Consider the following 27,746-nt stretch of genomic DNA (forward strand, 5'->3'; position numbering starts at 1 on the left):
TTGAACAGAAAGGAAATTGCCCAAACACGAGATGCACAAAAGACCAGCTGCTGATTGATAAAATGATTTTAGAAAATGGCAAGAGAAGAAAAACAAATCTAAGTGTCGCATGGATTGACTACAAGAAAGCCTTGGACTCATTACCTCAGACATGGATACTAAAATGTTTAGAAACACCCAGCATCAGCAAAAACATTCAGATATTTATTTAAAAAGCAATGAGCATGTGGAGTACACAGTTAACAATCAATGGTGAGACGCTTGGACAGGTTAGCATTAGAAGAGGCATTTTCCAAGGGGACTCACTATCCCCTCTGTAATCGCCATGACCCCACTTTCACAAATACTAAACAAAACAGGCCTTGGATACCAAACATCTAAAACATCAAGTAAAATCAACCATCTGCTGTACATGGCCGATCTGAAGTTGTATGGAAAGTCCCAGTCAGAAATCGAATCACTGCTAAACACTGTCCGTATATTCAGTAGCGATATAGCAATGGAGTTTGGACTAGACAAGTGTGCTGCATTAATAATGAACAGAGGGAAAATAAGAAAAAAAGGAATAGAACTGCCCAATGGAAGCAACATCAAGAACCTGGAAGAGAAAGAACATTACAAATACTTGGGCATTCTCCAGGCTGATAACATTGCACAGACTGAAGTTAAAAGAAAAATTGGAAGTGAATACATCAGGAGAGTTAGAAAAATCCTCAAGTCCAAACTCAATGGTGGGAACACCATACAAGCCATAAACACCTGGGCTATACCTGTTATCAGATACACTGCAGGAATAATAGACTGGACTCAGGCGGAGCTAGAGACGCTAGATCGTAAGACCAGGAAAATAATCACCATCAATCATGCTCTGCACCCCCGCAGTGATGTGCATAGGCTATACCTCCCTCGCAGCTCAGGTGGAAGAGGAATGCTCCAGGTCCATCAAACAGCAGAGGAGGAGAAAAGAGGCCTTGAAGAATATATCAAGGACAGTGAAAAAGATGCACTTAAAATGGTCAAGAATGAGAAACTATTCAACACCAATGAAACAAAGCAGGCCTACAAGAAAGAACAAGTCAAGAACCGAGCAGAAAAATGGAAAAATAAGCCCCTGCATGGTCAATATTTGCACAATATAAGTGGAAAATTAGACATCACCAAGACCTGGCAATGGCTTAAGAATGGCAACTTGAAGAAAGAAACAGGGGGTTTAATACTGGCTGCACAAGAACAGGCACTAAGAACAAATCCAATAAGAGCAAAAGTAGAAAAGTCAACAACAAACAGCAAGTGCCGCCTTTGTAAAGAAGCAGATGAAACAGTGGACCACCTAATCAGCTGTTGTAAAAAGATCTCACAGACTGACTACAAACAAAGGCATGACAAGGTAGCAGGGATGATACACTGGAACATCTGCAAAAAATACAAGCTACCTGTAGTCAAACATTGGTGGGACCATCAAATTGAAAAAGTTGTCAAAAATGAAGATGCAAAAATATTATGGGACTTCCGACTACAAACAGACAAACAGCTGCCACACTATACACCAGATATAACTGTAGTCGAGAATAAAGAAAAACAAGTTAAAATAATTGACATAGCAATACCAGGGGATAGCAGAATATAAGAAATAGAAATAGAAAAAAATCACAAAATACAAAGATGTACAAATTGAAATTTAAAGACTGTGGCAGAAAAAAACCAAAATAATCCCAGTGGTAATTGGCACCCTAGGTGCAATTCCAATACAACTTGAAGAGCACCTCAACACCTTAGGGGCCACAGAAATCACCATCAGCCAATTACAAAAACCAACTTTACTGGGAACAGCCTATATTCTGTGACAATATCTATAATAACCAACAGTATTGACAATAAAATTCAGCCATCCCAGGTCCTTGGGAAGGACTCGATGTCTGGATTGACTAACCAGTCAATAACACCTGTCTGGCTATGTAAACAAGAAATAATAATAATAATATATAATTAAACTACATTTTATACGCATTTAATTGGCCTTTTTCACAGCTGCCACACATTGAGTTGCAACTTTTAATGAGCTGTCCACCATGACCCCAAGATCCCTCTCTTGGTCAGTCAGCGACAGCTCACATCCCATCAACATATTCTTGAAGTTGGGGGTTTTCATCCCAATGTGCATCATTTTACACTTGCCAACACTGAACCACATTTGCCATTTTGCTGCCCAATCACCCAGTTTGGAGAGATCCTTTTGGAGCTCTTCACAATCCATTTTGGATTTCACTACCCGGAAGAGCTTGGTATCATCTGCAAATTTGGCCACCTCGCTGCTTACCCCTGCTTCTAGATCATTTATGAATAAATTAAAAAGCACCGATGCCAGTACGGATCCCTGGGTGACCCCACTTCTTACTTCCCTCCATTGTGAAAACTCTCCATTTATACCTACCTGTTTCTTGTCCTTCAACCAGTTATCAATCCACACATGTATTTGTGTCCCCTTATCCCATCACTGCTAAGTTTCCTCAGGAGTCTTTGATGAGGAACTTTGTCAAAAGCTTTTTGGAAGTCCAGGTGTACTATGTCCACTGGATCACTTTTATTCACACACTTGTTGACACTCTCAAAGAACTCTAAAAAGTTTGTGAGGCAAGGTTTACCTTTGCAGAAGCCATGCTGGTTCTCTCCCAGCAGGGCCTGTTCTTCTAGGTGCTTTACAATTATATCCTTGAGGATGCTTTCCATCAATTTGCCTGGAACAGACGTTACGCTAAATGGCCTGTAATTTCCCTGTAATGGCCTGTAATTTCCTGGATCCTTTTTTGAAAATTGGTGTTACATTTGCTACTTTCCAGCCCTCCAGTACAGAGCCTGACTCCAGGGATAAGTTATATATTTTAAGAAGGAGGCCGGCAGTTTCACATTTGAGTTCTTGGAGGACTCTTGGATGGATGCCATCCGGTCCTGGCGATTTGCTAGTTTTCAGTGTTTCCAGACAGTTTAGAATATCATCTCTTGTCACTTCTATCTGACTCAGTTCTTTAGCCTCCATCCCCGAAAAGCCTGTTTCAGGAACCAATATATGCTCAGTATCCTCTGCCATGAAGATGGACACAAAGAACTCATTTAGCTTCTCTGCAACCTCCATATCCTCCTTAATAATCCCTTTCACTCATCCTGCTTCTGATGGCAGATGTAGGTGGTGTGGCTGGGGCACCAGGCACAACCCCTGGTTGGCGGCAGCCCAGGTTCTTTGAACCCATTCGCTCAATGGTGGCTCCATCCCTGTGTGGATCTGCTGTGGCAGAGCCAAAAGCAGCACACTGTAGTGAACCAGCGGTAGTGCTAAAAGTGTTGTTACAGCTTTCCCCATTGTTGTGATGAGAAAAACTGCAGCAGCAGTTGAAGCACTACCACTTGTTCTCTGCAGTGGAACTGATGCTCCCAGTTCTTCAGCAGTGACTCCACAAGTTCTAAGGGAGAAATTAGAGTTGTGCATCATGTTGAACAATATTTTGCCTATTTGATTCATTCAGAATTTGTATTAGTGTAAAGACTCTGTATTCTTTGGCTGTGTCTCCACAATTGTATTATGTTTTAAGCAGATAATATGTTAATAGAGGGAATCTTGAACACCTTCAGTAGGATTTGATGGAAATATTAATCCAGAAATGTTAAATATATTACCCTAACTCTGTATTCAGTAGAGCTGTCCTACTATTAAGTATTTTCACAGAGCTTTTAGTGGAAATTTCAAGGTGCTTAAAACTGGAATGTTTGCTGTCTATTATAGATTGCTGTGATTGCACCACTATAAAAGCAGCAGCTTGCCAAATAGTTATCACCAAGATGTCAATACTTTCAGGCATACAAGGCATAATCTGTTCCAGGCATTCTCTGTACTGCTAGAGCTAGCCTTATAGCAGCCCTCGACAAAGTCCATTTGCCAAGTTGCTGTGGTGCCAAATTCCCTGCCTCCTCTGAACTTCCTTTTCCAATTTGCCAGCCTCAGTGCTGGCTGCTTGTCGGCATTAACACCAAGCAATCGCAAGAACTCAGGGAATTCTCTTGATGTGCTAGAACGCAGGCACAGCATTTCCAGCATGCTTGACAGCCAGAGCAAAATAGCTGAGGAAGAGAACAGTAACAGCTCGGTGGGGCTCAGACTTGGAATGAATGAGTGATCATTCAGGAGGAGGGAGTGACTGGAAATAGGGCTGGAGGAACTTTGTGCATTTTGTTTGTTATCTTGCCTGCTGGAACATCAAGAAAACCGCAAGATCTATTGGCAGCACAGACTCTGTTCTGCTGTATGTTGGTGTCTCTTGCCCTGGTCTGTGCCCTCTTCCCTCTCCTGGCTGATTGCAAAACCTTTTTCAGATGGGTCTGTTGGAGCCATTATTGCTTTAAAAACAGAGGCTGTTCCATAGGGCGCTCTGATGGCAGCTTTCAGTGGTGAGAATGAGGGCTGGGGTAGGATATGCTATCATCAGACATATTTAATCTGTTACATGGAGTTTTGGCCTGATATAGGTATGTGTTTTGGTTTTTCTGGAGATGGGTAGATGGGAGTGATGTTCAGTGCCCCTGGGGTGGCTATTCCAGTGGTGGTGGGGAACAGAAGGAGATGTGGCATTGGCGGGGCAGCAGGCCATTACAGGGGGAGGGTGATGAGAAAAATAATAGCTGTTGTCCCCTCCAGCTCTCCTGCTAGCTCTTTGACCTTAGGGAGCAGTACCACCCACTCACAGAATCTCGCTTTGCTTCTTTGTAATGTTAAGTCAGTTCAAAATAAAACAGAAATCATCCACGACTTGATTGTGGATGATTGAGCTGACCTGATATGTATCACTGATACCTTGTTGGGGGAGGCTAGTGGTCCAGTCTGGTCCCAGCTTCTCCTGCCAGGATACTCTGTTGTGGAGCAAGTGAGAGGATGTGGGTAGGGAGGTGGACTGGCTGTGGTCCATAAGAATAATATCTCCCTTACCAGGATCCCTATGTCAGGGGATCAGGGACAGATTAGGACGTCTTTGGGTGTACTTTTCATCCCGCTGATCAACAGAATCCTTAACTGAGCTGACTGACTTGGTTGCAGAGTTGTTATTGGAGCTGCCAGGTTGATGGTGATTGCGGACTTCAATGGGAAGTCCCCAATCACATTGGGACCACTTTGTCAGGTGCAGCTCAGGAGTTCATAGTGGCCATGACAACTATGGGCCTGTTCCAAGTGGTCTTGGGTCCGACATGGATTGCTGGTCACATGCTCAATTTGGTTTTCTGCTCTGGTCAGGGTGGGTTTTTCCCCATTGTCACGGATGGACCACCACCTGGTTAAGGTTGGACTGACAACCACAACCCATCTTTGCAGGGGTGAAGGACCTATTAGGATGGTCTGTCTGAGAAAGTTATTGGATCCAATAGGATTCCAAGAAGCCTTGGAGGGTTTTAAGGTTGGTTCCATCAGTGATTCTGTCGACACCCTGGTTCAGACTTGGAATAATGAACTAACTAGGGTGATAGACACTATTGCTGTTAAGCACACCTTCTGACCCACTTCTAAATTAGCCCCTTGGTATTCCCAAACTATGGGAAACACCTATATCGGGCAGCAGCGATATAGGAAGATGCTGAAAGGCATCATCTCATACTGCATGGGAGGAGGCAGTGGATAAAATCTCTCGGATTTGAGCCAAACTAGATTCCATGGTTATTGCAGAGTCTGTTATGGAAGTGTCCAGTCCCTCATCCTCTATGTTTAGGTTGGATCAGTTTCATTTTGTGACTTTATGAGGACGTGGGCAAGCTGCTTGGAGAAGTTTGCTTTACCACCTCTTCTCTTGCCCTACAGGGCTTATTCAGTCTAGAAGGGAAGTTATTGGAGAGGGTCTTATTAGTATCATCAAATCCCCTCTGAGGGAGGGTAGGATAACTCCTAGTCTCAAGGAGGCAATTGTTAGACCACTTTTGAAGAAACCTGCTTTGGATCCCTCAGAGCTACGCAATCTTAGGCCTATCTCCAATCTTCCATGGTTGGGCAAGTTGATTGAGAGGGACTTCCCAACTCCAGTCAGTCTTGCAAGAAGCAGATTATTTGGGCCCATTTCAAACTCGCTTTCGAGTGGGCTATATGGTGGAGACTGTCTTGGTCAGCCTGATGGATGATCTCCAATTAGAAATTGACGGGGAGTGTGGCTTTGTTGGTCTTCTTGGATCTCTCGGTGGTTTTTGATATCATCAACCGTGGTAACCCTCTGGACCGTCTGAGGGGGTTGGAGGTGGGAGGCATTGCTTTGCAGTGGTCCCATTCTTATCTCTTGGGTAGATTCAAGATGGTGTCACTTGGAGATTGTTGCTCTTCAAAGTGAGAGCTATTTCATGGAGTCCCACAGAACTCCATTCTATCTCCAGTGTTTTTAACATCAACATGAAACCGCTTTTGAGACAAACAACTTTAAAACAGTGGTACATATGCTGGTAGCATCCAGACATGACCACTGCAATACGCTCTATGTTGGGCTACCTTTGTACGTAGTTTGGAAACTGCAACTGGTGCAGAATGTGGCAGCCAGGTTGGTCTCTGGAGTCAGCCGTAGAGATCACATTACTTCCATTTTAAAATTACACTGGCTGTCAATTAGTTTCCGGGCAAAATACAAAGTACTGATTATTATTTATTTATTTATTATTTCTCTGTGTAAACCGCCCTGAGCCATTTTTGGAAAGGAGGTATAGAAATCAAATTAATAATAATAATAATATTACCTATAAAGCCCTGAATGGCTTGGGTCCAGGGTATTTAAAAGAGCATTGCCTTCTTCATGAACCCCACTACCTACTAAGATCAACCCTGGAGGTCCGATTGTGGTTGCCACTGCTTCCTTGGTGGTGATCCAAAACCAGGCCTTCTCTAGGGTTGCCTTGAGGCTCTGGAAGACACTCCCAAATAAAATCAGAATCTCCCCTTCTCTGGTTGGTTTTAAATGACTTTTGAAAACACACCTGCTTTATTAGGCTTTTAGTTTGTTAAAGTTGTATTTATGGTAATTCTAACCTTTTTATGATTTTTAGGTTTTGTTTGATTGGATTGTAAGCCATACTGAGATTTTATATATGGCAGAATATAAATGTGACAAATAAAAATATTTTTTGCTAATGAATACAGGAGAACTTCAATATTTGCGGGGGTTCTGTTCCAGGCTGCAGCCACAGATATGGAAACCATGAATATCGAGTCATTGGGGGCTGTGGGATCGTGGAAGTTGGGTTCCTGGTAGGCCGGAAATAGACAAAAATTGATCAATGTTCACAGGGGCGGGGTGGGGGGCTTCTTACTGTGTTTTGCTGCTCCCCCTGAGTCGTGCTGTGCCACCAAATCAGCCTAAAATTGACATTTTTGTGTTCTCTCTCTCTTTCAAAAAAAGAAAGACGGGAGCCATTTTGTGGTTCCATCAAAGAAAATGACAGCCAGAAATGACCTTGCCAATAATTTCTGACCACCTTCGACCCACGAGGTCGGCATGTTGTTTTTTCTTCTTTTTGCATATGCTGGGGTTGGGTGTCTTTTTCCCAACCGTGAATATGCGGATCCATGAATTACGAGTTCCACCTGTATTTAAAGGTTGGCTGCTCACAGCACAGTGTAAAGAATGCATGTGTGCTCCCCTCTCACCCCTTGTGTGCATGTGTTGGGCAGTTGCAACCACCTGTAGTTTCCCACCATATATGTATGCAGTGAAATGTATTTGCATTCTTCACATATAGTACTATATATTTTTATTAAATAGTATAAAGGGTTGGAGCTTATCAAGGAGGCATAAAGCAACTTCAGTATACTCCACTGGCAAAGAATTTTCTAAACTACTTGGTCGTGTGAAGGAGGCACTGAGGCTCCAAAGACTGCGCTGGCAGAGCAGGCAAGGAGAGCAATGGAGACTGCCAGTTTGCCTGCTCAGATGATTGGAGGCACCCACTGCTTGGTTGAAGGGGGCAGGGAGCCAAATCCGGGCTTTTCCTGGGGTGCCGGGCAAAGGTGCTCTTAACCCTGGACTTCTGGGCTGAAGTCCAGGGCCTCCACACCCCCTGGGGCCCCCCCCAAATTCTTTTTAGTCTGTCACGGGTGGTATGGTCATGTTAAATATGTGTTAAAAATACTGTGTGCCCCCTGGCTCCAAAAGTCTTTAGGTCCAGGCCCCAAAATTACCTAGGTGCACCTCTGGTGCCGGGACCTCTTGGGCTGGCCTTGAACAGTAATATTTGAAGAACATTAGGAGCATGATCCAGAGATGTCCACAAGCCCACTGAAAGCATTGGGACATAGATGTTCAACTAAATGGTTGGCCTTCTTGGGATTGCATCCATTGAAAACTGGATGCTACAAGTGTCTGTTATTCAAATTGCTACAAGTGATCTGAAGCAAATGAGATGAAAACCTCAAATTAAGAGAACTAGAGTAATGTTTAACATATCCATATCTAGAGCATCTTTAGAAAATGAATTTGAAGCACAGAGAATATTCTTCCCATTCATGCCATAAAGATATAGAAGCCTGATAATGAAAGGCATCTTTTTGGTTTTGATTTAATGTATATTTCTAGTCTTTGTAGATGATGATGTCTTTCTGTTCATTTCTCTCCATTATGTCCTTTTGCTTCCATGGCTTTTCAGCAAGAATTTCAAAAATATAGTCCAAATACTTGGGCTATTTAGGGATCTGAATTTATGAAACAGAAGGGAGGAATCATGCAAATTATGTGTGACAGCCCTGAATGCTAACCATATCTAATTTCTGCATTCTGCTAGTGATCTGGTTTGGGGCATCCTTTGTTTCTAATTATCTATATGTAACTGTAACATTGCATACACACACACTCTTCTACTACATTGATTGGTTTGTATCAACTGGTTTGTTCTGCTGAAAAAAGATGTATAGACTGTTCAACAACATAGTAAAAGCTGTGTTCAAAGTCATGGTTTTCATTTTGCATTATTAAAAAGTAACGCAAAATCTTTCTTCAGACCTAGAAGCAGAACTGTTATTGACTAGAAGTAGTTTATGTTATGCAGTGTGGTTGTTTTTTAATGTTACTGAACTAGAATGACCCTTTGAGATGACTTCTGCAGTGGGTGCTGTTTGATCCCCTTTTAACATTTCAGGTTTTAAGTGAGCATTTCCTTTCTTCTGTTAACTTTGTTTATGTTAAAATCAAGAATAGCTTTCATACCTCTTCTTCTTCCTGCTCGTCTTCTGCTTCCACCCCAGCTCTTCCTTCACAGTTCTGCATTAACTTAGTAACAGTGTTTCTTTTTCTCAGGCTTGGCACTAATTATGTCCTTTTGGCGGGCCACGCTTCTTGGGTTCTACTCCCAAGAACTGCTGTAATTCAGGTCATCTTCTCCAGGACTCATCTCTGTGTACTTTATTTTCTCATCTTCTTCCTTCAGGGTAAGCAGTTTCTTTCACCTCTTGTGGTCCTATTTTTATTTTTATTCTCCCCTAGGTTCAGTTTGTCAGCATTTCTAGATGTAGCAGCAGGAATATCATCTCTGGTATAACATTCAAATATCTAACCTCTTCGTTAGTAGTTTCAGTAGTAGCCGAAATGTACAAAAATTAAAAATCAATTTTAATTTCTAGGTTAATGCATGGGAAATAATGCCAATGATATGTTTCATGTGGGATGAATGTGTCAGCCTTCTCTCTTCATTTGTGTTTTAATAATGCTTCCTTCCTCATTGGATGTATATTTCAGCTAGTTCTGAATATAGCTAGTTCTAGTTCTGAAAATAGCTAGTTCAGTGCAAAGTTCATAGCTAGTAGAACTTTGGCAGCCAAAGTTCATAGCTAGCTAGTTCATTACAATAGCTAGTTCTGAAATAGTTCTGTTCTCTCATTTTCCCAAGGGCTGATTGTCACCCTCTCCTATATCCTTCAGTAGGTCTCAAGATTTGCTTTCTCCTATGCATCAATGACCATTTCTTTTATGCTTGTTAGGATCCATGTGTTGTCTGTAACTTTAGTGTTATTCTAGACAGTTGATAAGTTGTGTTTGCACCCTGGTTGAGGACGGTTATTTTGGGAAGGGGGTGATAGTATTGCACTTGCAATGATACTCTCATAATTCCCAATGGGAATATTATTGTGAGTGCACTGGTGCACTCCTTAGTAGGCATGGAGCCTCCCCACTTTCTGAAGCAGTAAGGGCAGGGTATAGAGTCACATGGAAGCCGCAAGTTCACCTGTCCCTTGTATTGGCCCTTGCTGCACAGAATGTAAGCCAGTGAGGCTCTTCTCATGATCACAAAGAACCTCTGTGGGTTTTGCGAGGAGAGCGGGCTAAGCCCACTCTCCTCGCAGACGACCAGCCAGTCTGCTCTGGGCGGCCGCAGCAGCTGCCCACATGACTGCCAGCTCTGTGACGGAGCCAGCGGGGGCTGGGAGGATCGGGGGCCACGCGGCCCCTGGAAGCCCCAGTATGCCCTGCGTGAGTGTGAGTGTCTCCGGAGAGACCCCCGGAGTCAGGAGGTGGCTTTTCACCTCCCCTCCGGGGGTCTACTCATGAGTAGACATGGTGCAGAGCAGTGCCACAGCTACTCACAATTTTAAAAAATGGGTTTGCAGAGCACTCGCTCCGCAAACCCGGTTTAAGGGGAGGGGGTTGTTTGGTGGGTTAACCGCCAGGAGGCAACCGGGCTCACTTGCGAGCCCGGTGGCTCCCACAATCAGCCGAAATCGGGCTAGGCATCCCTAGCCCGATTTCGGCTGATCATGGGAATAGCATCAGTGAGTTTTAGTTTCTGCATTTTCTGGAATTCAAAGATGCACTTACCTTTCACAGGTCTGCCTCACTCTTGATCATACACCAGCTGCTTTAACTCAGATCAGTTGCAGTCCCCCCCCCCCCAGAACATTGTGTGGCATGCTGATTGGTTTTAAAAATATTCATTAATGTGATGTTAACCAGCTATTGACCTTGGTTAAGAAATCAACCTTTGCTTCTTGCACTTGAATCCTTTTGCCCTCCTTAACCAGTGGTTAACCAGCACTTTTAAAACTCTATACAAATATCATCTGGCTTACAAAAAAGCCACTTGCCTAATTACCCGTGATAGTAGTAATCATATTTTACTTCACTGTGCTATTTATATACTCCATGCAGTAAATTGATTTTACCCCTTTTAATGGGTTTGCTGGGAAGATCTATGGCATTTTATAAAACATATCTTTTTTGAGGATAAGGATGTATTTGTTTCTTCCTATGTTACCAAATTTTGCACTATCGCGTATAAAATTCTCCAAGTAATGGTTAAGGTTCCTTTAGTTGGTTAGGTAATGTTCATCTTACTAGGTGAACTTTTCTTATCTAAATGGGGTTAATGTGATATATTGATTGTACTGACTGTAGGCTGTTATGAACTGTATTTGCTGTTGTATCTGGTTAAGTACGGTAATAAAAATAGATCTTTTTCCAACATAATCAGAAACCATCCCTTACTCTAGGGTTGTTTCCTCTATGCCCAAAATTGACAGGAAGTTGAACAGCCAAAATTTCTTTAGTGACTCAGCAACCCCTGACTCTCCGGTTCCTTTTCCTGCTGCCTCAGGATCGGCAGGCAAGGAGAGAGCTCTTCTAATTTTTCCTTTCAGCCTCTTCTACTTCTTCCCCTGCCTTTTCTACCATCACCCCATGGCATCAATGCCCACTCTGCTCTACCCCCCTCCTCCCCTTTGAACCTCAAACGCTTCCCTCTCAGCCCAACTATATGGCCAGGCGCACATGGAGCAAGCCCACATGGCTGAAGCCCGTATGGCATCCCTGTCGGAAGGGGACACTCGGGGCAACAGTCAGGGGGGTGTCAAACAGGCGAGCACCCCCCTTGAAAGGGGCACCCCATAAAAAGGCCAGGAAGGCCAAAAAGAAAGAAAAGCATGCTGCAAAAGCCGCAGAGAAGAGCGACCAGTCCGGGAGCCGCTGGAAACACCTAAAGCTGGTCACGCGCCTGAGCGAGCGCCGGATTCTTAAAGCGGTCTGCCAACAATGGCACTACCACAGGATAACCTCCCCTTAGCTGCCAGCTCACCAGGGAGCTATACAGGACCAGGAAAGAGCCGCCAGTGGCGCGCAGGGAGGAAAATAGTCACGGTGGCTACAGCCGCCATTTGCTGTTAATTGTATCTGGTTAAGTACGGTAATAAAGATAGATCTCTCTCTCTATCTATCTAGTAATCTCAGGAAACCAGTCCAATCACAGATGGCTTTGAGCCAGTGAATCCCACTGTACTTGACTAGCTTGCTGATGTCACAAGGCTTGCTAGGTGCTTTTTCGGTCTCTGGGGAAGAGTGTGTATGGGTATTCAGTATGTCTTCTGCATTTATCCAGCTCAGTAAACACAGAAGGCAAAATTGCTGCTTTGTTTATCTTGTTTCTGGCAGGGAAAGAGACAAATAATGTGAGGCCATACTCAATTCAGTATGGGTGTAGTGTAGGCTCATTTCTTTTCCCCAGACTTGAGACCACAACACGGATTATATTTGTCATGTGGAAGGAATGGCATGGAGATTCTCAATGTGATATCATGCACACTTGCAAATATTACAGAGAGGTTGTGGAATCCTTCATGTCAAATAGAATATGCCCAAGCCCTTGGAGCCCATATCTGGCTCTGGAAGGATGAAAGAGAGCAACAACTGTGGTAATGCATTGGAGTGCTACTAAAAGCTGCCCTTCCTTGTTGTTCGAGCATGGTAGAAGACAATTGCAGGCAAGTAAATCTTGGTGGAGGGAATTATATCACCTTTATCTGGAAGTCTGGCCTTCAAAAGGGTGGCTCTCCTATTACAAATATATTCTCTTCTGCTACCTCCTCATTATGCTCCCATTGCAGCTTTTGCATTGCAGACATGGTCTTTGTTAGGATATGGTTTTAAAATATAATCCTTTATAAACACATGCAAGAACTTGGCATTTGGGGGGATACCAAGTGTTGTAACATTATGATCCATCAGATGTTTTTGTAGTTAAACGTGTGTTTGTATGTTTCACAGTCTCTGTGTTAAACTTCTTTATAACAGCAGAACCTCTACCCTTCTCCTCACAAGTATCCGAAACAACTTCCAAAGTCGTGAACTGCTGTTTTAAAATGTAGCGCTCTCCCTCCCACAGACACTGTTGATTGCAGATCTGCTTGCACACTTCTGCAACAGGATTTTATTCCTGTGTAGGACAGCCTTGTGTCCAGACTAACATTAACTCTGTGTAGCTTCTTTAAAGATGTGGGTGTCATATTTCCATGAGAGAGAGTGCTCACACTCATATTGTATAAAAACTCTTAATTCCTAAATTCTTTGGTGGCTGTTGCTTTACACCAATTACATCAGTGCATGTGGTCAGTGAATCTCCCAGTTCAAGATTAACAGTAATAGTGTTTTGTGTGGCTGAATGAATAGCAGCTGTGCATGAAAACAGGATTTGAATATTCTTGGGAAATGGCCTGCCTCCTCTATCCATGTAATTATGTTGTGTACAGCTCTGTTGTCTTGGGAATGCTAATTAGATAATCAAAAATTGCAGCAGCTGAATTGTTTTGCCCATAATTTTATTTCACCTAATGGAAGAATACAGTTGTTTTGGAAGACTGAATATAGAACTAAATCACATAACATATAGAGGGTTTTTTTTAAAGGTTTTTAAACATATTTTGGTTGAAGGTTCTTTTTAAATCTGCATTTGTTAAACTTTAGTATGAAATATGTATGAGATATTTCTTGTTTTCAGTGATTTTATAGCTCTGGACTCTTCAAACTACTTGCTCTTAAAAATGAATAATAACTAAGTGGTATGACTATAGTAATATGTTGATGTTTGGGTGGGACAAGACAAAATGACTGCACTCTTTAACACTGTTAGTTGTAAGTTGTTAGAAATAATTGGTTTATCACAATACAAATTAATACAGAGATGGAACTGTTGAAAGTCCCTCTAAGTCAGTGTGTGGTGGCTGTGGGAGGTAGGCCCAATGTATTACAGATACAGTGTGGCTTATGGTGAGTATGCAAACCACATCAGTGTTGTGTGCTTGAAAAAAGCCGTCTGTGTGAAATGCTGCCCAAGAGGTTATGCCAGTAGTAACTGGCACTACAGCCTTGGCCATAATTGCTTACATGTCAGAATGTTGGGAGTGCCTTCAAAGCCTTGTTTTACCAACCCTGTTAAAAATTCATTGGCTTGATTATTTGGAACATTTCTTGGGCCAGGTTTGCTACTCTTGAAGAAAATGGCAGAACATGTTGCATAGGCATGTAATTTAGAGATGCAGTTATAATGCAATAACACTTTCTGGAGCTTAAAATTATTAAGACCTAAAATATTTATGTACATATATAATTTATGTACTTTTTATAGTTCTTTGACTTTTGTTCCTGCCTTTATATTATACTCAATGTGCTTCTCAGTTTTTTACATCACTGTATACACATTATCCTTTGTTCTGCTCTTTAAAAAAAAGAAACTGTAAAGAATTTTGTCTTGTAATTAACTTCTCAAGCATACCATATGAATGTGTTCCCCCTTTCCCCCTTTCTTTTACTGAAATAGATAATATATCTGAGAGAATCTCCAGAAACTGTATATAGGCATTTATTGGCTGGAAATGTGTCATATCTTCCTTTCAGGTAAATAAAACATACATACTATATTCAAATTCCATCCGTCTTTTACACATGTGAATTTGACACCTTTCTTTGGGGTAGGACGATTTTATTCCCTTGCCATTTGGAGTCCTAGACCTTTTTATATGCGAGCTGTGAAACTGCTTTATTGCCTGCAACTTCTTAAAAGAACTTTAAAAAAACCCCAAAACCACCACTGGCTAACATTCTGCACTGCACCCTACCAGCCCAAGAGCAGGCCATGCATCCTGGCTTTGTGCAGCTTCAAAACCCATCCACACTGCTAGTGAAGGCAGAAAGTCTCTGTTGCTAATAAAAGGATTGCATCATTACTGTAGCAAGGACTCTCGCATTGGGAATAAAGGAATCATTGCTTCAGCAATGATGCAATCCTTATTAGTAACTGAGCCTCTCTGCCTGCACCAGCAGTGTGGCTGGGCTTTGAAGTTGCACTGAATCAACCTGTGTGTGCCTTGCTCTTGGACTGGCAGGGTGCTGTACAGAATGTTAGCCACTAATTCTCTGTGGGGAGGTGAGCAGGCCACATGTAATTTGCTTTGGCAAAGCATGTTGAGGCCATATTACTTTACGTGCATTTGAGTTACTGGTCCATTATAAGGATGGCCAGAAGTTCCAGAGCTGGACCCCAATCTGCTCATTGTCCACCCTTCATGTAAAGAAGTCTGTGCAGCTTTATGTTTACACTAGGGAACTGCCTGTCATATGATCCACACACATCACCCCACTAGTTCACAGCCGATATAAGCGGAACCAGCTGTTTGGTGGCGATTCCCCCACTGCAGTGTTGCCTCTACAGCATTTTTTCTCCATATGAAGGAATGGCAGCTATTTGAAACAGGCTTTTGTCTCAAAAAAGAAAATTCCAAAACCTGGGCAGAGCCCAAGAATGGAGCCTACACACACCTAGGAATTAAGCCTACAAAAATTGTTCTATGATGTAAGTACATGCAACATCTGTTAAAAATCCCTGTCATCAAGCAAGACCATTAATACACGATAGAAGGTCCACAGATACAATGCAATCCAGACTGCAACGATACCATAGTTGGCAGGAAGTAACCTATTTGCAGAGCTGGTAACTCAAGAAAGTTAACCAAACCACAGGTTAAGTCACATGCATGCATTCCACACAGGAATTAAGCAATACCTAGGGGCTATTCACACGATGGGAGAAAATCGGGCTAGTGGAGGCTAGCCCGATTTCCTCCCATCTTGAGAACCACCGGGCTCGGCTGCAAACCCGGTGGTTCTTAAGCGGGTCACCCACTAAAGTACCACTGCCCTAAGCCCAGGTTAGCGGAGCGAGTGCTCTGCTAACCTGGGCTTTCAGATCGTGAGTTGCTGCAGCGCGGCTCTGTGCCGCAGCAACTCACAAGTAGACCCCTGACCGGGAGGCTGAAAAGCAGCCTCCCGGTTCGGGGATCTCTCCAGCATGCTAGAGCTTCTGGGGGGCCGCATGGCCCCCAATCCCCCCCCAGCCCCCGCCGGCTCCGTAATGGAGCCAGCAGTCTTGTGGGTAGCTGATTCAGCCACCCAGAGCAGTCTTAGCCCACTCTCCCCGCAAACCCCATCCAGGCTCTTCTCACTAATCGTGAGAAGAGCCTCCTAGAGGAAAAATTAACCATTTTACAGATTAAAAACTGGGGCCAAGTAGTTCTGAGGACAATTAGTACTTTCATGATTGATAACTCAAAACAGGTTTTTCTAGAAAGCGAGTCAAGCTGACACCCCCCCTTCTCTTCTGCAGAACATACTAACCACCACACCCCACCCAAATTCCGGATCCTGCTGCTACTTATCACATTTCTGCTGCTGGCTGGCTTAGATGCAGTAGCTCTTTGGCTGTTGCTGCTCCAGTCCTGCCCCAGGCAGAGCAGCGTGGAAGTGGCTCTGGGGCTCTCAGGCAGGGTCCATACTCAAACCCAACACACATTTGCAATATTTCTTGCCCCAATTATTTGGGTTATTTATATTTCCTAAATCACAATAAACCATCATCCTACTAATTTTAAGATGCTGGCTGGCAGCTTCACTAACTGTGTTTTGGAAAGAAGTGTTCCCACTTTAGAGAGCTTCCTGGGTTCTGCTGTGCTTACTATGTGCGGGGTGTATGTGTGATTTTTTTTTTTTTTGCCAATTTCTCCTTCCCCAGAAGTGCCCTGCACCACCTGAAAAGTATGTCCCTGAGGGGACAGGCTGTAGCTCAGTGGTAGAGCATCTGTTTGCATGCAGAAGGTCCCAGGTTCAATTTCTGGCATTTCCAGGTAGGGCTGGGAAAAATGTCTGCCTGAAACCTCAGAGAGCTGCTGCCAGTCAGTCAGTATAGACAATACTTACCTAAATGGACCAATGGTCTGACTAATAAGGCAGTTTCCCAAGACTGCGTGATTCAGATGAGTAGAGGAAGCTAGCCTTTGGTGCTGCCATTCCTCTGGTCAGGTCACTGATCCAAGAGGGCAAGGCGGCCAGCTACAGCTAGGTGGCTTCTCACTATAACAGTGCTCCTGTGGGAAGGTCAGTAGAGATAGTGGCCAGATGTGACAATTGTTTAGATTTTACATGCATGCATACATGTTTCATCCTGCCCAGTATGCATATCTGCACAATACACACATGCAAAATTAACAGAAATATTTATGTAAAAATAAGTAATGGGATGAGAAAAGCAAACAAGGAGGCAGAAAACCCATCTTTCTTTTGACATGGAAGCCAGATGCCCTCAAACCAATTGGGGCTGTCATTTTTTTCCTGGCTAGTTGGCAGCCTTAATGCTGGAGCAAGTCGAGGAGTACATTCGAAGACACCATTGGGTGGAAACTAACCCTGTCCCCTGCCTACGTTATTGGAGTATCTGTAGTAAGTGTCTTGTTTTTCCCTTTGCAATGATATCCCTGATAAAAATGTGCATGAGCCGTTTGTGCAGGCACAGCAGGGCAGAGAGTGGTTCCCTTAAGGAGCAGGTAAGCAGGTCCCTACCTGCTCTGCTGCCACCCCGCCGCTTTTCTGGGCATGGCCATGCCGGCCATGTGTGTGCCAGTGCTGCGTGCAGTCTGCAGGAAACAGCTCTGCAGCTGCGTGTGGCCTTTGCTTGAGTGAGCACCGCATCCAGAAAAGCGGCAGGGTGGCAGTGGAGCAGGTCAAGAACTTCTCCTTGAGGGAACCACTCCCCACCCTGCCAAAACAGTTTGGCTCTGGGTGCCTAAGCCGGTTCAGCGCTTCCCAAAGGAGGCATCTAACCAGCTCATGCACATCCCTAGTCACAGATTGTAGCCCATTTTACTTTGTTGCTGCCGAGCCATCGAGAATGAAGCCTGCTGCTCCTTCTGCATGTTCCCAGCCCTTTGCCATGGGACAGACAGATCCATCCTGCATTCTACTGCTGTTAAGGAGCACATGTTTGTGCATACACACAATTTTATTGGGTGGCTTTAGTTATCCAACAACAGGTTTCTTAAAGCCTGCCATCAGTTCAGCGAGTATCAACAATAACAGTGTCTTAAATTAGTGGGCTGATGGTTTCTTATGATATGGCAGATATAAATAACCCAAATAATTATGGTGATAAATATTTCAAGTATGTGTTGGTGTCAAGCATGGTCTGGATGTTTTAGTTGATATGGTAAATGATGTATAATGGATGTTCTTAAGTACAGTTAGTAGGTATGCATTGCAATACTAAGCACTGAGCTCAAATAAACATACTCCTTAGTAAGTGTGTTTTAAGATTGCAGTCTTATAGCATTAGGTTCATATTTATAGCATTAAGAAAGTAATATTTGTTTTTATCCTAATGTATTTTGTTGATTCTTATGTAATAGAAATAATGGCTGATAGGCAGTGCAGCCTTATGAGGGTACAGCAAGAAGTCCATCCTCACAAGAGGCCAGTAAACTAGCTGCTTGCAAAACTTGGCTTGCAGCTCAGCAAAGACAGAGGAGGTTGGGGAGGCAATCTTGACTTCTCTCCCCTCTTTCTCTCCCCCTAGGGATTATGCCCCTAGGGTTGCACTGCCCTCAAAGACTTATACCTGGCAGAGAAAAGGGCTTTTGCAGCTAGGGGAAAGAAGTGAAAATCTCTTCCTCATCCCCCTCTACCCAGACTGGACTGCAAGCCAAACCTCACACACAGCTAATTTACTGGCTCCTTGTAGGGATGGAGCTCTTGCTCCACCCTCATAAGGCTGCACTATATGTCATCCAGTGTTCATGAGGCAGATAATCTCATCTATTCAATTGAGCATTATATTAGATTCTTGGGATTTTAAATATTAATCTGAATTGAAGCCCAAAATGGTTGCAAGAAGTTGGGTATTGGGGAATATCAAAATTCCTTTCTGGTACCACCCTTGTGGTGACTATTACATTGTTTAGATTTTACATGCATCTATGCATTTTTCATCCTGCCTAGTACGCATGTCTGCACAATACACACATTATTACTATATATTTCAAATTGTATTTTGAGCCCTGTTGGCTGTTTAAAGGCATTTTAATAAGGATAAACAGGTCTTTTAATCAATAAATGTAGATGACATCTTGTTGTATTTTAAAATAGAACTAGCTGAACTGGCGCACAGCATCTGCGCCGCTAGTCTCTCCTCGCTGCTTTCCCTTCCTCCCACCGCCTCTTCTCCTCTCGCCGCCCCTTGCTAGCCGCCCACAGCTGCTGGAGTGGCACCCCCTTGGCCTTCTTCTCCAGGCTCTTCCAACCCCCAACCAACGTTTCCCTCAGTCCCGAACTCTTGCAGCATGTCGTGAGAGTTCCGTCGCCAAATCCTGGGCACGCATGGTCCCAAGATAATTAAATATATAGATCTTCTTCTAATGCACCTGTGCTGTTAGACCAGGCCTGTTCGACTAAGGCCCCCCAGCTGTTTTTGGACTACAACTCCCATAATGAGCCCCTGGTGGCGCAGTGGTAAAACTGCCGCCCTGTAACCAGAAGGTTACAAGTTCGATCCTGACCAGGGGCTCAAGGTTGACTCAGCCTTCCATCCTTCCGAGGTCGGTAAAATGAGTACCCAGAATGTTGGGGGCAATATGCTAAAATCATTGTAAACCACTTAGAGAGCTCCGGCTATAGAGCGGTATATAAATGTAAGTGCTATTGCTATAATCACTAGCCACAGTGACAGTATCCAGGGATTATGGGAGTTGTTTGCAGGAGGGTCGAAACTGAGCAGCTGTATTAGACTAACTTTTTAAAAATGTGACATTTTTTCTAACACACACAAATATGTACATCAGTTACAAATTCACTCCCTCACACAAATATTTTGCAAATAACTTTGTCTCTATGCCACTATTCTCCAAGCTTTAGAAATATTTCAATGGCAGGAATTGATACTGGAAAGCAGTAGTTAGAATAATCTTAGTGATTTGCTGTAAAATTCTGAAAAAGCAGGGACAGCATACTACAAAACTGCAGACTAGGCAAGTGAACGGTTTATCCAAATGAAACCATTTATAACTGATTGAAGAAAACACTGAATTATGTGTATTGTAGCTAGATTGGAAAGCTTAAAATATGTTGCTTAGGAAACTGAAATTATTTTCTACTTTCAAAAGTGAATTCAAATGTTTATGCCTTGCAGGGATGCTGCATTTGGTACTTGCAGTTTTCATTTAACACTGCTTGACTGTTTTCATGCAATAAATAAGGTTAGTAAAACTTTTCATGTTTGTGAATTCGATCTGTTAACCTGTACTTCATATAAAACAATATATTTCTCTCTCGGTGACAGAGGGTATCCCTTTAAATGGGTTGTGATGCCCACTTGCTCCTACAAACAGGATCTCAAGATTCTTTGATTTCCCATGTTGCCTTGGTGGAGCTCCTTCCCAGTTTCAATATTGTCTCACTCCTAATTGGATCTCTGTCAGCGAGTTCCTGAATTATTCAGCGTTTTTCTTCCTTGTCTTGTCCTTTTTGCCTTTCCTGCTTATTTTCTTCATCTGCTCTCCCTTCCCCACCTTCCTTTTTTGGATCCTCTTATTTTTTTTTTTTAAAGGAAAGAATTCCCCTGTTCTTCTCCACTTTTGTTTTCCTTCGTTCTCCCCCACCCCTTCAGCTGCTTTTCTGTTTTTGATACCATGGAGCGACGGTGACAGACGCCTTCCTTTCTGGAGGACTCCCAGCCCATGGTTACTAGAGGAAGGATCAGAGCGTGCGTGGAACTGCATGTACCCAACCCGAAGACACGCTCAGCAGATGCGATCTAGGGAGTGTCTTGGCAAGGCACAGGCACTGCCACTCTTCATCTAGGTGGATGCAACAGTCAACGGCTAGAGCTACTCAGACCTTGCCTGACGATAGCACCTCTCCTCCTCACCGCTCACCCATCTCCATCAAGGTGCTGGTGTACCATGCAGAAACCTTGCCACTGGCTCACCTTGAGCACTTAAGCTCAGCAGACGCACTACCCTGTCCAGTTGAGGAAGCAACCTCCCCGCGTCGGCAACAGGAGAACATGGAGTCTCCTAACACACCGCCACTCCCGTGCAAACAGCCCACTTGGGTCTCCAACACGCTCTATACTGGCAGAAACTCCATCAGAGCTGCTCCTACTACTACTACCACTTTGGGAGCCACTGGTAAGTAATCTGGATGCAACATACTCCCCTCCTGTACCCACTTTGCTGCCTTTGGAGCTGGAACCTCGGAACTCTGCTCCCTCGTTCCCGTTCCCACCTTCCCTCCATGGCAAGTGCTTGCCAGCTGATCTCTCAAGATAGGTCAGAGAACTCATGGCCAGGGAGGTCCACTGTCCCGGGGGCCTCCCCACTCCTCAGCTGCCTGCCTCTACAAATCTGGCCCCACCCCAGGAGCCTCCGCTCCCCATTCCACAGCTTGAAACCGTTCCTCCTGCTGCCCCTCCACTTCTCCAAATGCAGTCACGAGCCAGGAGAGAGAGCTCACAGTCCTTAGTTCTCTCCAGCCTCTCCCAGCTAGCTATTCCCCCCGCGAGAGGGTCTGATTCAGACACAGAGCTCGGCCATGATATCGCCACAGGCGCAGAGGCAGGTCTTCATACAGTGAGTGCAAATACTCCCCTGATCCCAGGGACCATTAGAGGGGCAGTGCTTGCCATCACAGAAGCAGTCCCCTGATTAGACCTAGGAGATCCAGATCCTGTTCACACCTCTGCACCCCAAATAGAGAGAGAGAGATGAAGCTGGGACCCAGGACTGAATTAGCCCCCATACCTGAGCCCCGAACTGAGGGAGTTTTACATTGCATCGCTTTGGGACCTACAAGACCTATGGAACATATATCTGCGCATCTATGCACTCTGCTTCAGACACCTCCCTTTGTCCTAATTCTATCCCCAGAGATGTTGGGGCCGGTAGATCTCTTCCTATTGCCAGGGATCTCATTCCTTCCACCAACTAGGCCTTGGCACCACAGCTACCTACTGGAGGAAATCTGCCAGTTCACCACTCACCACTTAGATCACAGTCTTCCCACTCAGTTCCTGATTCTAGATCAGAACCTATTAACAGGGAGGAAAGCGAATGGTCCTCAGATGTGAACCCTGATGAACTCAGCCCGCCACCAAAGTTATTTAAACCTGAAGATTTTGATGTTCTCCTAAACAAGGCTTGCAAAAGCCTCCAAACCAATCCAAAGACTAGTTCTACAGATAATGCACACTCGTGTTGGAAATGTTTCCCACATCCTCCCACAAGGCAGAACACTATGTCTTCTAAGGCACCCGACACCTTTCCTAAAAGGTTCTGTAGCTTACTTAAGGATATGCAGGACCAGTTGGCTGTCCCTCTGTTTGACGGACCAGTGACATCCCTGGTCTCGGGGGTGATTATTCACTGAGAAAGTCCCATGAAGCTTCAGCCTATGCTCTCAAAGCCTCTTCCATCACCTCAGTGTTTGCAAGAGCCACATTGGTCTGGGCCAAGGACCTGATCAGCCAACTACCACCTGGTCATCCCAAACTTAAACAGGGCCTATCCAAGATATCAAAGGCTGCTGTCTTCGTGACGTACAATTTTTGGCCTGAGCTCTAGCTTCCAATGTAGTTGTTTGCAGGGGATTATGGCTGAAACCTTGGAATGCAGACTTTATATCCAAAGTCAATCTCACCTCCTCCACTTTCTATGGTGCTAAGCTATTTGGGGTCTCGCTGGACCCTGTACTAGTAGAAACCATATGCCCTGGTTGCATATGAATGGGAGACTACGCATGTGAGCACTGTAAGATATTTCCCTCGGGATGGAGTTGCCTGGGAAGAGCATCTAGGTTCCAAGTTCCCTCCCTGGCATCTCCAAGATAGGACTGAAGAGAGATTCCTTCCTGCAACCTTGGAGATGCCCCTGCTAGTCTCTGTAGACAATACTGAGCTAGATGGACCAGTGGTCTGACTCAGTATATGGCAGCTTCCTATGTTCTTAAACCAGAAATGAGAAAAAGGCCATGCCTTCTTCTTGTGGGGAGGAGTCACGTGACTCCAGATGCTCCTTTCATTACAAGTTTTTTTCCCGCCCAAACTGGCCCCTACAACTGCTCCAGAGATTCCAACCAACCCTGTACAGCCTGCTGACAGCAATGAGCCTCCAGACCTCACCAGTTCACCACATCGGCCCAATCCAATCGGGCCTTCAACTCACAACAGTTTCCTCGCAATGCCAACAGAAATCAGACTCGGCAATGATGCCAATCCACCCCCAGTGATGTTGGGGTCAGCTCTCAGACTTCATACATCATTGGAGCCTTTCCACTCAGGATGCCTGGGTCCTGGAGACCATATGCAGTGGCCATGCACTGGACTTTCAGTCCACACCACCTGACCACTTCAGGTCCATGCTTTCCTCCAGGAAACCAGAAAAGCACAACCTTATGATGCAAGCCATCCAACACCTCATACGGATTCAAGCGATTGAATCTGTGCCCATGACAGAATCATGGCAGGGCGTTTACTCTATTTTATTCTTGGTTCCAAAGAAAGATGGGTCCTGGTGGGTGCTGTTAAACCTGAAGAACCCCAACAAGTTCACCATGAAGTGCTAATTCTGGATGGAAACTCTACACACCATAGTCCAGGCAACCCAAAAGGGGGACTTCCTCACATCAGTCAACCTCCAGGACGCATATCTACACATCCCCATCCTGCCCACCCACCACAGGTTCCTCAGGTTCGCCTACATGAACAGACACTATCAATACAACGCCCTACCCTTTGGCCTCTCATCGGCCCCCAGGCTGTTCACCAAACTCATGGTGACACTGGTGGCATACATGTGCCTCTAGGCCCTTCACCTTTACCCTTAACTAGACTATTTCCTTGTCAGGTCATCATTCCTCAGCCTAGCACAAAAGCACATTCAGAAGGTCATAGACATCCTCAAAGAACACTGCTTCATCATCAACTACAGCAAGAGTTCCCTAACCCCCTCCTAGTCCCTGGATCACCTGGGAGTTAATCCATCACCCTCACATCTGACAGGAAGGCCAAGCTCCGCTCCCTAGTCTGTCTAGTGCAGTCGCGCTGTTCTCCAGATACCATGACCCTGGCACAGCTCCTCGGCAGCATGATTTCTTGCCTAGACATCGTCCCTGGGGCAGGTGGTACTCCAGACCACTACAGTGGGCCCTCCTACCTCACCAGGATGACATCCTGGCTTCCAATCACATATAATGCCGGTCTCGCCATCCTTTCGTCGTTCATTGGACTGGTGGTCATCCCCAGCACTGGACTGGGGCTCTCCCCTCCATAATGCCTCAGAGACACTTGTCATGACCAATGCCAGCAACACCGGGTGGGGAGCCCAATGCAGTCACCTGTTTACCCAGGGCACCTGGACTACCACAGAAGCTCGCCACAGCATCAACTGGATGGAGCCTAGCCTTACTGCAATTCGCAGATGATCTAGCAGGTTGCCACATCTTGATCCAAACAGACAATGTGGCAACCAAGGCACACATCAGCAGGCAGGGAGTCACCAGGTCCTGGTCCCTCATGGAAGAATCCAACCAGCCCTTTGCATGGGCAGACACACACCTGGCATCGCTCCTTGCAGAACACCTCCAAGGGCAGGACAACATCCTTTATGGACTGGCTCAGCAGGCACTAGGTAGATCAGGCGGAATGGCACCTTCATCCAGAGGTGTTCCAGGTGATAGTAGAACACTTTGGCCAGCCAAACCTGGACCTCTGTGCATCACCAACCAACAACCAGACACCAGCCTTCTTCAGCAGATACACCTATCCCCAGGCAGCAGGAATAGATGCGCTGGTGTCAATTATGCCTTCCCTCCTATAGCCTTAATTCCTCACATTCTCCAGTGATTCAGGGGCCAACCTTCCCCTCTCCTTCTAGTGGCACCCTTCTGGCCATGTAGATGGTGATTCCACCATCTGGCTCCGCTTTCACTGCCAGATCATCACGACCTCCTCTCTCAAGGACCCCTGCTACACCCCGATCTGTCCTGGCATCACCTTCACACTTGGCTACTGAACATGCCATACTAGCCACCAAAGACTATTCCCAAACGCACACAGGATACCATCCTCGCCACCCACAGACAGTCCACAATACATATCTACCAGACCACTTGATCTGCATTCTTGGACTGGGTCAAGCATTAAGAAGTTTGAGCCACTCAAGGTCTCCACTCCACAACTTCTGGACTTGCTTCAATCAGGCCTAGACAAGGGCCTCAGACCAGCCACCTTGAGGTGCCATGCCTCAGCCTTTTCTTCAGTCCTCAGGCCCCAAGCTGGGGAATCGTTTATGAGCCATCTGGACGTCATACGTTTCCTCAAGGGAGCAAACAATCTGGCACCTCCCACAGTACACAGTTTTCTCACATGGAATCTCAACAAGGTGCTGAACGTGCTTACACAGGCTCCCTTTGAACCCATTCGCTCATCTTCACTGAAGCTTCTTACCTACAAGGTCCTCTTCCTAGTTGCCAGGAGAGTCTCAGAACTTGGATCGCTGTTGATACGCAAGCATTTCTGCATTTTCTAACTGGACTCTGTAGTGCTCAAGCAAGTGCTCAAGCTTTCCACCATAATCAAGACATTGTATGTCTTTCCTTTTGTCCTAAACCAGTTCATCCGAGAGAAGTCATGTGGCACAAACTGGACGTGAGATGGGCTCTGAAGATCTATCTACATAGGACTAAGGGGCTCTGATGCACCGATGCCCTCTTTGTTTCCTTCCAAGCAGCTTCCCTAGGAACTAAGCCATCTAAGGCCTCCTTGGCATGCTGGATCAAGGCTTGTATCACCTTAGCCTATGAGTCTCTTCTCCTCACTCATCCTACCAAGATCACCGCACACTTCACCAGAAGCGCAGCCACTTCCGCAGCATCCACGGCTAATGCACCTATTGAGGACATCTGCAAGGCAGCCACATGGTCCTCAGTCCCTCCCTTTGTGTGACAACACAAGCTCTCCATGCATTAGTCAGCCCAGGCAGCATTCGGGTGCATGGTGCTTCAGCAAGTGGTCTCACACTAACATCTCTTTATTCTGCCTCCTCTATTCTCATCGCTCCCCACTCTGCCCGCATCCTGATATACTGCTATAGTATATCTCATTTAAAGGAATATCCTCAGTCACCGGTGGGGGAAAGGAACATTGGTAGTCCTACCGTGTTTCTTCCCGGTGAACAGTGGGTATCCTACCCACCCGTGATGGTGAGCCAAATTTGATTTTTTATGATTAGGCTGATTCGGACCTCCTGCCTCATGTCTTGTTCCTTCCATGTTATCCTTGATGGCATGTTCTTTGACTCTTTGTATCATTCTGTTCTCAGTTACTAACATATGTACACTCCTTATTCAAACCTACACAGTACACTCTTGGTACTGGTAGAGTCTGTACAGTGACCTGTACCCTCTTTGATATGTTGCCTCCTATGTTAGTTTGTTTGCATTATTTAGGTGCTTATGTGTTCTTTCTTCCGGAGTTGAAGTCTTCATTTCATTGCACCGTCGCATAACAGTCTCAAAACTGAGGAGGAGCTCCACCAAAGCAACATGGGAAATCAAAGAATCATGAGATCCTGTCTATAGGAGAAAGTGAGTGTCACAACCCATTTAACAGGATACCCTCCATTCACTGGGAAGAACGAACATTCACAGTAAGACGACCAATGTTTCTATATCTGAACCATTTCAAATTTAAAATGTCACTTAGTGAAAGAAAGAAGACTGAAATAAGCCAGAACAACTGATCATATTAATAACAGCATTTATATAGTTCTTTTTGAGTTTTGAAAGTGCTTCATATAACATTATATCATGTTTGTGTAGCATTATAGATAAGCTGAAGTTTTAGCTCAGACATAGAAGATGATCTATTGATCAAGAGTCGTAAAGGACACACTTACAAAATTTCTTTCTGTTTAAAATGTCTATCATTTGGATTTTAGGCTTTGCAGTATGGCTTCCTTGATTTCAGTAGTTTCGATGTAGAAGAATATGAGCATTATGAGGTAAGTATCATTCTCTTTACTGCTTACTACTTATAATTACTGCTGAGACTGTCTTTGCGTACACTTGGCATGCATTACTTATAGCTCTTGATTTTTTCTGTTTTCAAGATAGTCTATATCTAAATATGTGGAGTCAAGGAAAGTAAGGTAAATAACAAAAAGATGTTTCAATACACTTAAGGCTGTCGCATGACAGTGTGAGAGCATGTGGTCTATATAATCCCAGATGAAATTGGAATTACACATTCTTATATTGCAAAAACCTTACATCAGCATTTCTCATCATCTTCACTTTTGTTCACTGAAACAAATATGAATAATTGTGAGGGATATTTCAGGAATGAAGTAAACAATGTATTTTGTTTCATTGACAGAGGGCAGAAAATGGAGACTTTAACTGGATAATACCAAATAAATTCATTGCCTTCAGTGGACCTCACTCAAGAAGTAGAATTGAAAATGGTATGTTAAGAGGCCAGAGGAGAAAGGGATATAAACATTTGCATTGCTGTTTGTTGGGCTTCTTGCTATAAAATTACTATATTTGAGAAATAAAGACCTGAACAGGTTGGTTTGTCTGGTGGCTTGCTTGATATCCTATGCCTTTTTTGTT

The 27,746-nt window shown here is 44.5% G+C and overlaps 1 protein-coding gene across 11 annotated transcripts in view; it reads left to right on the forward strand.

The window, feature by feature from the left end:
• CDC14B (cell division cycle 14B) overlaps positions 1-27,746 on the forward strand; it is a 78,644-nt gene that overhangs the window by 24,292 nt on the left and 26,606 nt on the right. For all 11 annotated transcript variants that reach the window (XR_008315505.1, XR_008315507.1, XR_008315506.1 and 8 more), the window contains exons 5-8: positions 14,578-14,654; positions 20,266-20,332; positions 27,071-27,133; positions 27,508-27,595. Coding sequence is in view for 8 of the 11 variants with exons in the window: in XM_053292381.1 (XP_053148356.1) it covers positions 14,578-14,654; positions 20,266-20,332; positions 27,071-27,133; positions 27,508-27,595 (295 nt within the window). In the remaining 3 variants the exon portion in view is untranslated. The remainder of the gene's footprint in view (positions 1-14,577; positions 14,655-20,265; positions 20,333-27,070; positions 27,134-27,507; positions 27,596-27,746) is intronic.

This window comes from Hemicordylus capensis, chromosome 2 (genome assembly GCF_027244095.1).
Source record: "Hemicordylus capensis ecotype Gifberg chromosome 2, rHemCap1.1.pri, whole genome shotgun sequence".
In the NCBI taxonomy this organism is placed as follows: Eukaryota; Metazoa; Chordata; class Lepidosauria; order Squamata; family Cordylidae; genus Hemicordylus; species Hemicordylus capensis.